Source organism: Heteronotia binoei, chromosome 9 (assembly GCF_032191835.1).
Source record: "Heteronotia binoei isolate CCM8104 ecotype False Entrance Well chromosome 9, APGP_CSIRO_Hbin_v1, whole genome shotgun sequence".
Taxonomy (NCBI): domain Eukaryota; kingdom Metazoa; phylum Chordata; class Lepidosauria; order Squamata; family Gekkonidae; genus Heteronotia; species Heteronotia binoei.
This window is the reverse complement of record NC_083231.1, coordinates 105,077,599-105,093,260: the sequence shown is the minus strand read 5'-3', so window position 1 is coordinate 105,093,260 and position 15,662 is coordinate 105,077,599. Positions and strand designations below refer to the sequence as shown.

General features: G+C 42.9%; 1 protein-coding gene across 4 annotated transcripts in view; it reads right to left on the bottom strand.

Annotated features, from left to right (window-relative positions):
- The window catches only part of HNRNPD (heterogeneous nuclear ribonucleoprotein D), an 18,763-nt gene extending 3,373 nt beyond the window's left edge, over positions 1-15,390 (bottom strand). For 3 of the 4 annotated variants that reach the window (XR_009555823.1, XM_060247133.1, XM_060247134.1), the window contains exons 1-5: positions 15,008-15,390; positions 5,990-6,185; positions 5,687-5,848; positions 3,315-3,446; positions 2,379-2,478 (exon numbers count right to left, since the gene is read on the bottom strand). Coding sequence is in view for 3 of the 4 variants with exons in the window: in XM_060247133.1 (XP_060103116.1) it covers positions 2,379-2,478; positions 3,315-3,446; positions 5,687-5,848; positions 5,990-6,185; positions 15,008-15,216 (799 nt within the window). In the remaining variant the exon portion in view is untranslated. The remainder of the gene's footprint in view (positions 1-2,378; positions 2,479-3,314; positions 3,447-5,686; positions 5,849-5,989; positions 6,186-15,007) is intronic. The other variant, XM_060247135.1, reaches the window with a different exon arrangement.
- Positions 15,391-15,662: the final 272 nt, after the last annotated feature.

The window sequence follows — 15,662 nt, the reverse complement described above, 5'->3', positions numbered from 1 at the left end:
AACCAAAAAAATCAATGAGCCATATTTGTATAAAAAACACATTTATAGGTTAAGGGCTTTTGGTGTAGCAGAAAAGCCAGTGGTTAGTGTCAGGTAATCGCCACTAATGGAAACACACCACATGACCAGGGCCTCTCAGCCTAACTTACCTCACACAGTTGCTGTGTGGATAAAATGGAGAAGAGGAGAATGTTGTAAAGCTGCTCTGGGTCAGCGTTCCCACTAAGATGTGTTACTATGCACTGGCGCAATGATTTTTAGCGCTTAGTGCACTTTTTTTTGCCTCAGTGCACTGGCTCAGCTACTGGCCATATGTGTAGCTGGCCTGCTGCTTTGCGTGGCCCTGGGCAGCAGCCAGCTTTCCTCCCGGCAGCTGAGGCCAGGCAGCAGGGGCAACTCCTACTTGCTGAGGCTGGACAGCCAGGCCCCCTTGAAGGCTGGTGTGCAAGAAGGCCGCATTTGATGCAGGCTTGGGAAGGGGGGGCCCCCAACATACCCACAGGCCCTGTTTGTGATCTTACATGACAGCAAGCCCCAGCAAGGTCAATACAGGACAGCCTAGGTGGGCAATTTGGGGGCTGGCAGCAACAACAGCAGGAAAACCTACCCCTCCCCCCTGCCCAGTGGGCTTAATCTGGGCCAGAGGAGGGGCCACCAAGGGGGAGTAGCACGCCCCATTGCCTGGCCAGTTCACCTGGCCATATGGGCTCGTTTGGGACCAGATATTATTTTCCAAAAAATGTGCTTGTAAGACTGTTGACAACTTTAGCTGCACTGTATGACTTTAGCTGGACTAAGAGGTATTTGTGAGTTTCCTGCATTGTGCAGGGGGTTGAACTAGATGACCCTGAAAGTCCCTTCCAACTCTACGATTCTAAGAAATGGATGAGGACTGGACTATTGATTGTTGGACTGACTTGTATGTTGGAATATTAACTGCAACAGATTATGAATTTTGACTGAAATTTGTACAAATCAGGATTGAATGACAAAGGCAAAACAGTGATATCTATCTGTAGTTACCTGTTCACGGTATTATTTTTGGTCTGCTCCATATGGAGGGTTGGGAGCTCTAGCTAGAATACATTATTGTTGGTCTTTAAGGTTCTATTGATTGTTTCTAACATACTGGGTTGACCCTTCAGGCTTTGGTATTCTCTGTGGCATGCTAGTCTCTACTCTGCTTTAAAATATCCATGCCTTCTTCTGTAGGTCTGCTGTTCTTTATAGCCAGTGTTTCTAGTGGACTGAATCTCTTATTGGAGGACTGATGCAAGCAACACGAAGGAAACAGTTTACTTTTTGGTAGATTTTGCCTTTTACCTCATTTGTTGTTTAGCTTAAAAAGAGCTCATACAGTAGCTTGAAAATTACACTTTCATTTAGTGGAAGTGCAGCTGCTGGGGAACCCTTTGAAGGCAAAAAGAGGAGGAAATGGAGACTGCATTCAGGGAAACTGCACTGCTGTATTTTTAATTTTTTTCGGGGGGAGGGAGGAAAACTCTTGTTTGAAAAAGGGTGATTAAAAAGACTGGGGAGGATATCTTTACTGTTCCTGTTTCTGGTTTCCACTACATTTGTGTTAGTCAACCTTTATGAAGTCCTCCCCAAGAGGAGTATTAACCTACAGTACTTCAGTGTTATCCGAATTTATTTCCAAGGTTAGATTTAGTGTAATTAATACAAGTAAACAAGAGTCCACTTTACTCAAAAATTTGTTTAGGGAGATTAAAAATGCCTTACTTTGTAATGATTCTGGATGTGATATCAACAGATTCAGGGTTTATAAACTGAAATTTAAAAAATCTTTTTAAAATGTAGGCTCGCTCACTACTTTAATCCTAGTAGGCCTTTTGACTCATGAAGTAGAATCGTGGCTTACAAGACTCCTCAGTTTAGAGGGAACATTGCTCCGGGTCCCCCCTTGGGAGAAAAGCAAGGTATAAATGAATACATTAAAAAAAGATGGGACACACTCCACCAATTAAATGTGGTACATTTTAATTAGCTATCTAACATTCTCTTCAGTTCAAGTCTAACTATTCTGTCAAAGAGCATTCGACTACCACTGAATTCCTGAGATCTTAATACCAGCTAATAATCTTTTAAGATGATTTACCATCAAGAAGAAAAGATAAGGGCTGTACATCGCCAATCAGGTGGGCAAGTTCACTAAGAAACTTGCTGAACTTTTAACACATAAAGCTTCAAGAATGCTTAAATGGGGAAGATGCTAACCATCCAATTCTAAGCAGAGTCCAAAGAAGAGTATGACTGAAACAAATGAATGGAAGGTTCCCCTTCGGGCAACAGGTGTTTAGAACCAGAAGGCCAGTTACGCAATGGGCACATGCAAGCTGGACAAAGCCAAAGCATACCTCCACCCCTGCCACGAGCTCTTCCGGTAAATCCTCCCCGAGTTCCCCACTGCTGCTGCTGCTGATACTGTTCTTTTGACATGGCTACTTTTATTTCACACTAAAAGAAAAGAGAAAAAACACACAGCTTGCCATGCTTCCAAAATACTAAGCACCTATTCTACATCTGAGTAATTCATTTTGGAGTGTTATATGAGGAATGACAACGCGTCATGAGGATCATGACTTTTGACAGCGCAAGGCTTATAAATGTTTGTAACGGGAGCTTCAGATTAGGAGGTAACTTCAGAATCAGAAAGCGAAGTTCTCCCACGATGCCAGTAACCTACAAAACTTACTTGAGGAGTCATTTCGCTACTACTGAGCAGCACTGCTTTTATTTGCCTTCATCAGGAAAATCTTTGTCGATAAGCTTGAACTAGTTACAGGAGCAGGAATTGGCTGCTATTAAATAAAGTGAAAACTAAAATCTACAGTCTAGATATCTATGCAGGGAGGGGGCATTGAGCAGAGAGGAGTAACTGGAATGGTTAAAGAAAGGCAAAGTTCCGGAATGCTATTTACCAAAAATTAAAACTTATGAGCTCTGATGCCCAAAAGAAACAATATTTTATCATAAGTGAGTATTCAAGGCTGTAACTGGTATAAAGTCAGAAGCAATTAAGATTTTTATTAAGAGTAACACTCAGCACTTAAAAGTTCCAGAATTCTTTACTGGCCACACAAGCGGAAGAGTTGTACATGTTTCTAAAGCTGCACTAGTGGAACTTACAAGTGCCATTCCATCCCTAGCATGCAGGACCAAAAGCTACTTTTTACGGGTGCTCTGTCCACACTTCACTGGCTTTGGCTGGAATCCCGTCTCTGTTATCTGGGGTTTTGCTCAGTGCCTCTTTCTCCAAAAAATGCGTTCTGGAAGCATAGCCTGAAACATACTTTACTAAGACCAACGTTGTGGTATTTTTTCTCCATAATCTTCTTCACTGGCTCCTCCTCTTTGAAAGTAATGAAGCAAAATCCACGTCGCTTATTGGTTTTGTTGTCCATGGGGAGTTCTATTGATTCCACCTGATTAATAGACCAACACATATACTATAAACAGCACAGTACATTTGGACTAAGCCACTCTATTTGTACTTTTGGATTGAGGTGATGCTGGAAAATGCCTAGGCAGGTGACACTCTTGATCACCTGCCCCAAAACAGACTGATTGCCCCTGAGATAATTTACCAATCCCCAGTACCTTAATTGTTCTCACGTAACTATGGTAAGCCCGAAAAACACCGGGACTTGGGAGCACAAGAAACAAGAAGTCATCAAGAACCAATTTAAGTTCTTGAAGTTACACAAAACTTAATTTCCCAAAATAAAACATATATATAAGATGTCATGCTCTGCCACAAAAACAGAAATTCAGCAAATGAGCCCCTTCCACTGATTTGTTTTAAAAGCATTATACTCTTAAGATTTAGCCTTTTCCCCCTGAGTCAATTAGACTAGGAGTCTTTTATTGTGAAGTAATAAAACGCAATCCATACCCTGTTGAAGTCAACAGCTAACCTCCCATTGATTTCTCTGAGTTGGCAGCACCCTAAGGCTCTGAAAACTAATTATTCCCAACCCAACCACAGCATTAGAAAGGTCACCGGCATCTGTTAACTGACTTGTGGCGAAAAGCCAACAGTAGCATAAAAAACCATCTAGTCTGAGATAACTCGCCCTTTAGGGAGGATAAGCTGAACATTTTATGCCCTCAGATTTAGGACAGGGCAGAAGTTCATGGGAGCACAGACACAACAAGGCATTACAGCTAGAGTCCCCAGTAGATAAAGAGGATCAGAGCATGTAGCTGCATTTACGCTCCTGCTACAATCCTCAAAGCCAAGATGGGCAAATTAAAGAATGCTTGGGATTATAGTAGGAATTTGTAGATAATTCAAAAGTAGTCTATATAAAACTTTTTTAAAAACACAAAGGATTCAGGAAACACACTGACCTATGTTCTGCCAGGTATACTGATGGAACACATTATTAGAAATACAGAACCATTAAACACAGTGAAAAGCAAATCATAGCTTCACAAGTTTTTCTTTAACAAGCCTTCTGAAATTCTTGAAGGCATACAAGTAGAGGGTAATCTGGCAAACATTATATTCTTGGCCTTGAACCCTTTCTAGCATTACAGCTTACAGAAGCTCACTTTCTTACCTCCATCGATCACTACAGTCTGCTGACCCCTAAAATTGTGGCTGGGTGGGGGAAAGCAGGGGGTGTAGGGAAGCATGAACATTGCCATTGCCTTTCCCAACAAAAAATATGATTTAGGATTTTGTCAAAAGTTTTCTTTAAAGTCACTCAGCAACAGCTAAGCAAGAACAGGTGGACAGATCATTTTACCATAACTAGTTAAAGAACATAAGATACAGGGAAGAAGTTGGTTGACACTTTTGCACAACAGAGCAAAGTTAGCAGTGAAATTCGCTCAATGATCTGTACCGGAATGGAAGAACTCCAAAAGGAGTTTGTCAAACTGGATGAAGGGGTAACAAAATGGTAAGCACGACCGAAAGTACAAAACACTGGCCCGAAAGCTCTGGACTGATTGGTATGCGATACAGCCTTACTAAGATTATCAAAAATAAAGAGATCTTGGAGTGGTGGCATTTTAATGGAAATGTGTGCTTTGAAAGTGACAGCAAATGTGTTTAAACCCCTCTCCTAATAATTTTAAAGTAGAACTTCAAACACCAAAATACCTTTATATAAAAAGCTATGGTAAAGCTGGATTTGAAATACTGCGTACGATTCTGGCTGCCACATCTCAAAAAGTATAGCGTTAGAGAAGGTGCAGAAAAGGTACAGTTCTTGTGGAAACAGTAGAATGGCTGCGGCTTTTCATGATCTGCCAGTCCTCCAAGACAGTTTCAGACGTCTTCCAAATACACTTATCTACCAACTCTTTTATTATCCCTGAAGACTAGTTACTGTTATGCGTAGCATAAAGTAGTTCATGCTACTATTAAGTTCTAGCCCAGGTTTCAAAGAACAATACCACCATCTCCAAACATTTTTGGGGTGGAGACCGGTGTGTAATTTAACGCTGTGGAGTTAGTCAAGTCCCTTCTACCCCAGTGTGTCTATATTATGAAAAGGTAACAGAACATGTGAGGAAACATTTAAAATATGACTGCATGGCACTCTTATACAGCCACCTGTTTATCAATATGAGAAGCATGATAGTGAGAACAGTTGCTTAAAGTTCAAGCTAGAGTATTTTAGCCCCAAATATACAAGGTGATGTGGCTTACCTCACCAAAACCTCCAAAGTATTCCCTTATTTTTTCTTCAGGTGTATCTGGAGATAAGCCACCAACAAAAATCTTTTTAACTGGCTCTTTTGTTTTCATCGCTTTAGCCCTTTTGGGATCAATCACTTTGCCATTCAATTTATGCTCCTTCTGATCCATAACCTGCAACGTTACATATTTTTTAAAAAAAATAATAATAAAAACACAGTATTTTCATGAACATGCAAGAATACTAGATTTTTTTTAAAAAAACTATTTCAACGCTTAACAAGGAATACGCACACATACACACACCAAACATACCTTGTCCACACTCTCAGATTCCTTGAACAGCACAAAGCCAAAACCTCTTGACCGCCCAGTAATAGGATCCAGCTTCAGGGTGCAGTCTACAACTTCACCGAATTTGGTGAAGTAGTCTTTCAAGTCTTTCTTTGTAGTATCCCAGCTAAGCCCTCCAATGAACATTTTCCTGTAAAGAAGTTTTAAAGCTGTTGAGCTTCAAAAGAAAAAGAAAATTCCACATTCAAACAGCAAGCCATGGTAAGATAACCTTCATTCCAAATACATATTTCAGAACTAAGCCAGATTGTTTAAAGTTATTACGTTTAGGACCAACCTTTTTTTTAAAAAAACCCAAATCTCTAACCATGTCTTGTGACTAAATGTGCAGTATAAAACTAAACTCAAAATTGGACATGCAATCAATGCCCTAATAACTGGATGGAGGGAACACAAACTGTTTACAGTGTGATCAATAAATGCTTGTTCATTGTAAGACTGCTATATGGAGAGAATTTAGTGGGTTTAAATAAAGCAGAAGGAAAGCAAAACAAATACCCCTTGAAAAACACATGCACACACCTAACACAGAACGCATATGAACATTTCAGAGAGAAGCTGTATAAGTCTATGGTAGAAGTTCTAGATTCAAATCAAACAGCACCTTAGAAACCAACAAAATTTCCTGCACAGAAGCTTTTGAGAGCCCAAGCTCCCTTTACCAAAGAAGAAAGCTTTGACTCTCAAAAGCTTATACCCTGAAAGTCTTGTTGGTCTCTAAGATGCTGCTGGACATGAACAGAACTCATATGACTTATGTAACGAGGCCTGAGAAGTGAGCTCTAACTTTAGCAACTAGATGTCAAAGATGAAAAGGAAGAAGAACATAAGATGGGAACGGTTTGGGCCCATCTCCTTACAGTGATGAGGAAAGGAGAACAAAGGAGCTGCCATGTTCCCACTTCCTTCATCCTATGGCCCAGCTCCTTCACTGAGAGGCTCAGAAGTGGTCTCCAGTTAAAATATTTGAAAGCCACTGACTAGCATTCATTCTATGAAAGAGCCAGTTTGATGTAGTGGTTAAGTGTGTGGAACTCTTATCTGGGAGAACCAGGTTTGATTCCCCACTCCTCCACTTGCTGGAATGGCCTTGGGTCAGCCATAGTTTTCGTAGGAGTTGTCCTTGAAAGGGCAGCTGCTGTAAGAGCTTTCTCAGCCCCACTCACCTCATAGGGTGTCATGTGGGGGGGGGAGGTAAAGAAAATTGTGACCACTCTGATATTCAGAGTATAGGGTGGGAAATAAATCCAATATCATCACCTTCTCCACCCTGTAAATCTGCCCACTTGACCAAGCAAGAAGCTTGCAGGAACAGTGAAGGGCTCTCTCAAAGGCCCCCTTTTTTGTACAAGAACAAGAATCGCAATTAACTAGAGTACTGTGGGCAAGAGTCACAACCCACTCTCTCCTCCACTGCTAGTCTGTTAACACCTATCACAATAGCTCAACATGCTTCCTACACCTAGAAGTGTTTCTGTGCTAAATAAAGTAGTACAGCCAGCTGGATATGGAGATGACCATGTTATGTGGGTGGCTCATCTGATGTGACCAAACCTGCTTTCAGTCGGAGGCAACGACAGATGACAACAAAAACACAAAAAAGCATCCTGTGGAACTTCTACTGAATAAAATTCAACCAATAAAGTTCCACACCAAGCATTGTCTTGAATATATTTTATAATATGTATGTTTCAGTTCTGCAAGATTGTGAGCTGGTAGGTTTCTACGGCTCCTAGGAAGGTGCAAAAGCAACTAGCCAAGATTATCACTGCAGTAGATTCCAGGATAGAGAACACTCAAATCTCTGACAAAGGTGCAGGCAGAACTTGAGTTTCTTTGCCACTCACTCTTGATGTTGACAGGACCAGTCAATCTCTTTTTACCTGAACCACCAGCTACTATAAGAAAGAACAGAATCATCATATCATCATAGAATCTTGTTTGTGGTGGTGATGTAGTAAGTCACATGACGTATGTCCATCAAGTGAACGGCCAATTTATTTTCTCTCAAGTCTCCCTGCAGTTGTTCCCTCCTTCTCCTGTAGGTCTCCTCCGCATGAAGGAACATTTTGTTAAATATTTTATTAAAGTGTGGTTTTCATTAAAAGGTCAATCTTGCAGAAGTAATTCCAATGTGAACAAGTTTTGGATACAAGGATTTTCACATGAGACAGCACTGAAATCATCCTGCTAATCAAACACACAACCTAACGGCAACTTCCAAACCAATAGGTTGAGACATGTTCTGCCGCTCCTTGCATAACAATGCCAGACAGAGGCATTCATAATAGCTATGGCAGATTCTCTACAGCTTTCTAAACAGGGCACAATTTGGAGGGGAAGCAGTGCCTAATGGCCCATGGGCAGGAGGAACTATCCAATGGCCTGCATTCAGTGGTGCAACATGACCCCAAAAGGGGCTTGTGCCAGTCATCTTCAGCAGACAGTCCCTTCACCAATCAGTAAGAAGCTGTGGAGCTCCGTATCTAAAGATTGCACCCAGGAGCACCACGCAAGTCAAATGCTGCTGCCAAATGTGGTGCCCTGTCTTTGGACATGAATTGCGGACTGAAGGAACCAACCGAGAAGTTGCCTGCCAAGGGAATGCAGTAATAAATGGAGAAAACTGCAGGCTTCCTGGAACTATTTTGAGATGCAATTAACCTGATAGACACAAAAGTATCTTAAAATTTATCCAAAGCAAGCTCCAAATGCAGAAACTATGCTCCTGTGCTCTATAGCATGAGAAAATATCAAAGTATAACCTTGTGCTGTTATGATCAAAATATGCCTCTTATCTGTCTTGCAAAGAAAAAAAGTTGCTAGCCCACAAAAAGTTAGTAAATGTTTGTTATTTATGCCACATTTTAAGCTGAAAGATGTGTGGGATCTTTATCAGGCTATCAAAGCTTCTCTGTCTGAATATCTATAGGTAATTCTTCACTGTTACAGAGAACAAGATTTATAAGCACCATTGTAAGCACATGCTTTGGACACTCAAGTGGGAGATACAACTCAGAATTATTTTAATGGTTTCCTTTATTAGTAAATTAAGAGGCTCAGACATCATTTCTTAGAGATGACTGGGTACATTAGACAGCTATGTCTATAATAAAAAAACACTCCAACAGATTTAAGTGTTAAGCAAAAACAATTCTATGGCTAGAAGACAGACAGCTAATGATTTCAATCGAGAATTGTAATAAGAGCTAAAAATCCTGGAGTTTTCTGCAGAAAGCCACTAAAGCTAATCCAGTTTAGGTCTGTCTGAAACAAAAACAACGGCCAGTTGAGTTCCACTGATCAAAATTAGGAGCGTGTAAATTCCCCGACCCCCTTTTTTACTCTGTATACCGAAACAGAAAAAAATTCAAATTCCCCCCCCCCCCCCCAAATCCCAATACTGGTGTGTTATTAGGGTCCAGGGGTTTTTTTTGCGGGGGGGGAACATAAATTTTTTCAGGCGCAATACACTCAAGAAGGGGAAAAAATGGGGAGACACCAAACATTGTACTCTGATCCTTGGCTGACTTCTCTTGCAGCCCAGTTTAAACCAGGCTGCAAGAGAAGCCAATGCTACGCCGAGGCAGAGGGGACCTCTCAGCTCCCACCGCCCCAGTCAATCCTCAGCTGACTTCTCTTGCAGCTCTGTTTAAATCGAGCTGCAAGAGGAACCAGCCACAGCAGAAGTGGCTCGAAGGTCTCAGCTCTCACCACCATAGCTGATCCTCTTCTGCAATTTGGTTTAAAGGGCCCACAGAACCCCAACGAACAGCTTTGGCTGTTTTCAGATCTACCAATAATCCCTGAATATATCTGTGGTTTTCTCAGGACTGTCTTCTCAAGAGACAATTGGGATGCCAAAACATACACGAAAAATACTTTTTCAGGTATATTTTCAGCTCGGGTAGATCCAAATGCACAACCATAATTGGAATGCTTTCTGATACAAAAGGAAACCGACAGATGGTGTACTGTGCTACCTCTTCCTGTCGGTATCGCGCACTAAAACCAGGACTTTCAGACTTAAAGTTGTTTAGGCAAGTGGTGCATACCCAATTTTTGAACAATTAACACATGCTTAACAGTTCAGAAGCAGCACAGAACCTCCATGTGTATAACTTGCCCAGGAAATCCCAAAGAAACCACAATAGGTGGAAGACCAGCAAATTAAGAGATTTGCAGCACAAGCCAAACAACAGACACAGCGGCAACAAACATGCAACACCAATGTTTCCACATACGGAATAACTTTATTTCTATTGGAATTAAAGAGACATTGCCTGTTCAAAAAGGGCAAAACCCACAGGACACAGGGAGAAGATCTCCACTCATACTGTTTTATGCTATTTCAACCTCTTTATCCTCCACTTCCATACAAACACAACCACTACCCAAACCTTTTAGTGAAAGGTAGTCTAAGAGGTCATACGCTGAAAGATGTAGCTTAATATCTTAGGAAACAGTCTCACAAGCCCAGGGGAAATGCACAGGTACAGTTTTCTGCAGAAGCATGTGGATTGTTTTTATCTGCTTTACTAGTCTGCAGTAACCTGCCCTAAGCCTGCTTATCGGGAAGGGCAGGACAGAAATCCCAAGAAATAAACAGTCACCCCAGTGCGTGTTGTGCCACCACCCCAAACGTGATTACATGTACTGCAGGCATGTCCTTAGATTACCGTGCAGGCTACCCTGTAGATTTCGGCATATTACATTCTGCATCCAAAAAAGAAGCCATCCTCATTACACAAGAGTAGTAAATGGGAAGATGATCTCTGCCAATTATAAAATATACCAAGAAAGTATTTCAGAACCACAAATAAAAAAGGGTTGGAAACATAGGCCACAGGTAAAGCTCAGTTTTTCTGGGGGGAAAACTTGCTCAAAAGAAGGTCTCAACAAATTTCTTTTGGCTCCAGGAACCTGACCAAAAACACAGGCACCAGATTCATTTCCAGGTCTTGAGCATTTTGCTTTTTAATATGACCACATTTTCTAATTATAGTCACCATAAACCCTAACTTTAAACTCATCAGTTTCTTATACATTTTATTCTAACTATGACAAAAGTATTTACAAGTATATAAATATGACAATTTTGGTTGCTATCTAAATAAACTTCTAACTCTAGCATAGCCTCCCTAATTTCCCACAAATTTATTATTGCTATGAAAAGCTACATTGAACAGAGCCCAGTGGCACTTTTAAGACCAACAAAGTTTTATCCTGGGTATAAGCTTTCATGTACATGCACATTTCTTCACTTATACCCAGAAAAAAAAATGTATTGGTCTTAAAGCTGACCTGAGGAGCCCAGGTAAGCCTGATCTCATCGGATCTCAGAAGCTAAGCAGGACTGACCCTGCAAGTACTTGGAAGGGAGACCTCCAAAGGAATACCAGGGCTGGGACGCAGAGGCGGGATTATCAAGCCACCTCTCTTGAAAATGTCCTACCCCCACTACAGGTCACCAGAAGTCACCATGACTTCCGGGCATGCAAGCACACACACACACAGATCCATTAAGCAATATAGCATACAGAAACATCTTGCCATATTAGACGAGTAGAGCGGCATATCCTTGTACATTGTTGTCAGCTCTTTATAAACCAAACACAACACATGCATTCTGATGAACACAAATCCAGAACTACAGCAAAATAAAAATAAGCACATAAATATGTGTATTATTTGTAGCTTACCCTATCCCAAACATTTGGGGAGATATGTGCTGGAAGTCATTAAGCCCATTAAAAATCCAAGTGAAATTAATGTAATCAGGCCCACTTTAAATACAAGGGGGAAACAATTCCCACCAAGAAATCAGTTCAAAAAACATGCAGGGGCAACTTCACAAAATGCCACCTGGGTCCCCTTGATCTCACTCAGTCTTTGTAACAGAACTTTAGTGAGTTTCAAAAGTAAGGATGCCCCACAGCTGAGGGCCAACGAGGGGGGGGGAGCCCTAATGGGCTCTTCCAAGCCTAACTAAGCACTGTTATCACAAAACATAGCATACATTTAGGTGACTTGTACTTCTGGGTCTTTAGGCCTTCAAGGTCTTAGTGAACCTACAAAAATGGGCCTAGTCTCACTCAGAAATGGAATTGTGGATTTTGTGCAAGCCGAGGCTTTTGGGGCAATGGCCCTCTGTCCTCTCTCTTGGAATATCTCAAATAAGAAGTCTTGCAGTAAAGAAAGGCATACAGGACCTTGACCAGAGCCAGCTGCTGCTTGTTTTTTTGCCATCAAGTTGCTGCTGGCTCATGGGAACCCTGACATTCAGAGGCAGTTTGCCACTGCCCGCCTCCATGTCGCAACCCCAGTATTCCGTGGTGATCTCCCATCCAAATACTAACCAAGGGCCCAACCCTGCTTAACTTTCAAGGTCTAATGAGACTAGGCTATCCAGGTCAGGGCAGTGGCTTATTATATGATTTTCCACAAAGATACCGAGAGGGAAGCAAGCGAGCAGCAGCTAGGTGGTGAATATGTTTTTTCATGCATTATGTAATAGGCACGATATATCTTGGCAGAAGAAACATGGTAGGCTCCTGATGTATCATGGTCAATTGTGACTGCTAATGAGGACATCAAAAGTCTTAAAATAAGAAAGCAGCTTAGGCAGATATGCTAATCAAATTGAATGACAGTTCAGCCATATGCCATCTCATGGATACCCTCATTGTGAGAAATGGCAATGAGATCCAGCACTGTCTTCAATGGGAAATTTTTCATAAGTCAGTTGTCTAAACGATACCATGTGTAACCACTAATACTGAAGGGCAAATATGAAGGTAGTACAATGGGAACAGGGAGACAGGCTTCATGACCAAATAAAGGAGGGTTGGCTACAAGCCCTGCATTTTTTTGAGAACTCATGGAAATTGTGTATCCTCACACACTGCAGTATATTCCAAACCACTAAATTCCAGCATAAACACAGAGATTCATAGGACTTTGTTCACAACATATGTAGTCAGCCACCACTTATACGATGTAGGCTTAAGGAGAGGCAGAGAGCTATATATATCTATCTGAAAAAACAGCTTGCCATCTGCTATGTTAAAGTCACAGCTACATGTCAGTCTGCCTACTACGATGCATGAAATAAAGACATTATTTACTTTTAAATCATACACCTCCCCGTTTCCACTAATGTGCTAAAATTCTGAATTCCAGTCAGGTCCTTCTATTCTTTTAACACACCCCTCTCTGGACATCTTTAGCAATCTAGCTCAAGCCCTTATTCAACATCCACACCGTGCACAAAAACAGAACTGGGCCCACAGTATGTATGTTCACAGAGCATTCAGGAACTGAAAACATTTGCTGAGAGCCAAGAATCAGCAGCTACTCTCTGAAGAAGTCTGGCTAATTTGTCCTCAAAGGAATTCAAATCCAATCCTCAAACCAAAAGTAGGCTAAAAAGTATGTTTTAGATGATTCTTACGCAATGCCAACGCTATGTAGCCTTCTCAAGCAGCTGTTTTTAGTACTACAAACAATACACACTGCATACCAAGACTGTCATTATTTCTATTGTGGCATCATCAAACGTTGTGGACCAATTTAAACTTGACAGACCCTACCTCAAGAATGTACAATGCAGTATAAAGTTCCCTGTCCTTTCACCTGCTCTCAAACAACAGTGCCGTGAAAGCTCCACAAACCTCGCCTTGGCATTCAAGAAAGCTGCTGCAACCTAATGGTTAGAGTGCTAGATTAGAACCTGTGAAACTCCACCACAAAGATTACTAGGTGGACCTTGGACCAATCTCCTCCTACTACACAGGGCTGTTGTGAAACTAAAATGAAAAGGAGGCACACATATACCAGCCAGAACTCCTTGGAGAAAGGATGGTATTAAAGAAAAGCATTTTGAGCCAACCTGCTAAAAACAAGCAAAAAAAAAAATGCCAGTCTTTCAGTGCACCTGTTCCTTGAAGCAAGAATTCCAAACTCTTCAGGAGATGGAAGCGTGAGTGATTTGCTCCTCTAGAACATAGATTCTTTTTAAATTTTAAAAGAGTGTGGTCATCCCACAATCAGATCCATGTAATTCCACTTATCACCACCAACTAAAACTATGTGCAAGTTATCTGGGAAAAGTCTGCACTCTGGGGTTGCCTTGTTTTTGGTTGGCATTGCACGAATGTTGTTCTTCCGTTCGCAGAAACTGCTGCAAAAACCGCAAGCAGAGGTTTGGCAGATTGCTTTTATGCTGCTTGTGTGCACATGCAAGAATTTCACAGACAGGCTTAAAAAACAAACAAACGCCTTTCCACATTCTTTGAACTGCTGCGGTTGCCACTCGACGCCCAAAGGCGCTGGAGTTTGGGCGCCTTCTCTCGCAGCTCCCTTGGCAAACCCACACCACCAGATTCCAAACAGACCCAGCGTCCTTCCTACCTCTGCAGCCGCCTCCACAATACCCCGCCATCCTCAGACCTCGAGGAAAGGGCGACTCATAAACGAAGCGGCCCTTAATTCCTCCCCGCCCCCCAAACTCCCCACTACTGCCCTCCTTTTAACCCAGAGCAGACTCTCACTTATTGCAGGATACTTAATGGACATCACTCTGCTATTCTGACGCTTATTACTGGTTTTGTTGTTTTAGCCCAGTGGACACAGGCTGGCAGTCGCTAGGCCCCGGTTTGCGATTCTTTTAATCTTCTAAGGGACATTTCCATGATTTTGCATGCTGATTCACTGCCCCACTTTCTCTGTATTTAGGACTGCTTGCCGTGCCATCCTACTGCCTGACGAAGCGCGCTTCTTGCACACGAACGCTGACATTCTGAATCAAACTTTGTTGGTCTTGAAGGTGCGACTGGACTCTGGCTTTGTTCTACGGCTGCCCACCTGGATCTCGCCAGACTGAGTGGATGCACAGGCGGGCGCCAGCCCCACTGCACTCCATGGGGGCCGGCTCCCGAGTAGACCTGCTTGGGGGACCCCGGATACTCTGGCTCTTACCCCTCATCTTCCTCGTTCTTGCTCGCGTCAATTTTGGCTCCTTCCGACTCGCCCCCGCCGCCTCCCCCACCGCCGCCGCCGCCTTCCCCTTCGGCACTGTCGCCGCCTTCGCCGCCTCCTTCAGCGGCCGCATCTCCTTCCAGCTGCTCCGTCTGCTCCGAAGCCTCCGCTGCTTCTGCGTCGCCGGCAAACTGCTGCTGCTCCGACATAGCTGCCCTACAGCGTCGGCGGGGGGGGAATGCAAGAGAAGAGCCGGGAACGAAGGCTGTGGCGGAGGCGGCTGCGCTGCGCCCTGCAAAGAGCGCGGGAGCTGCGGGGCTTTCCTCCCCCCCTCCTTTCTCACACTTTAATGGCGCCGCCTTGATGATCCCTGCCTAAAATGGCCGCCGGAAGGGCCGCAGCGGCGCGGTGGGTCACGTGGCCACCGCCAGCGAGCGAGTGGTGGTTGTGGGGCTCATGCGCCATAGGGGAGAAGTTAGAACAGCGCCATCTACTCTCCGCCCACAGAAGAAGGGAGGGGGGACCAGGAGTCATCCTCACCAATGGGAACTTTCCCTTGAATCCCGGAAGTTTAAACTGGTTTTGCCGGTCTAAGTCTCTCGCTACCTGAACTCCATGGTACGCTTAAATCAATCAGTTTAGGAGATGGCCGCCA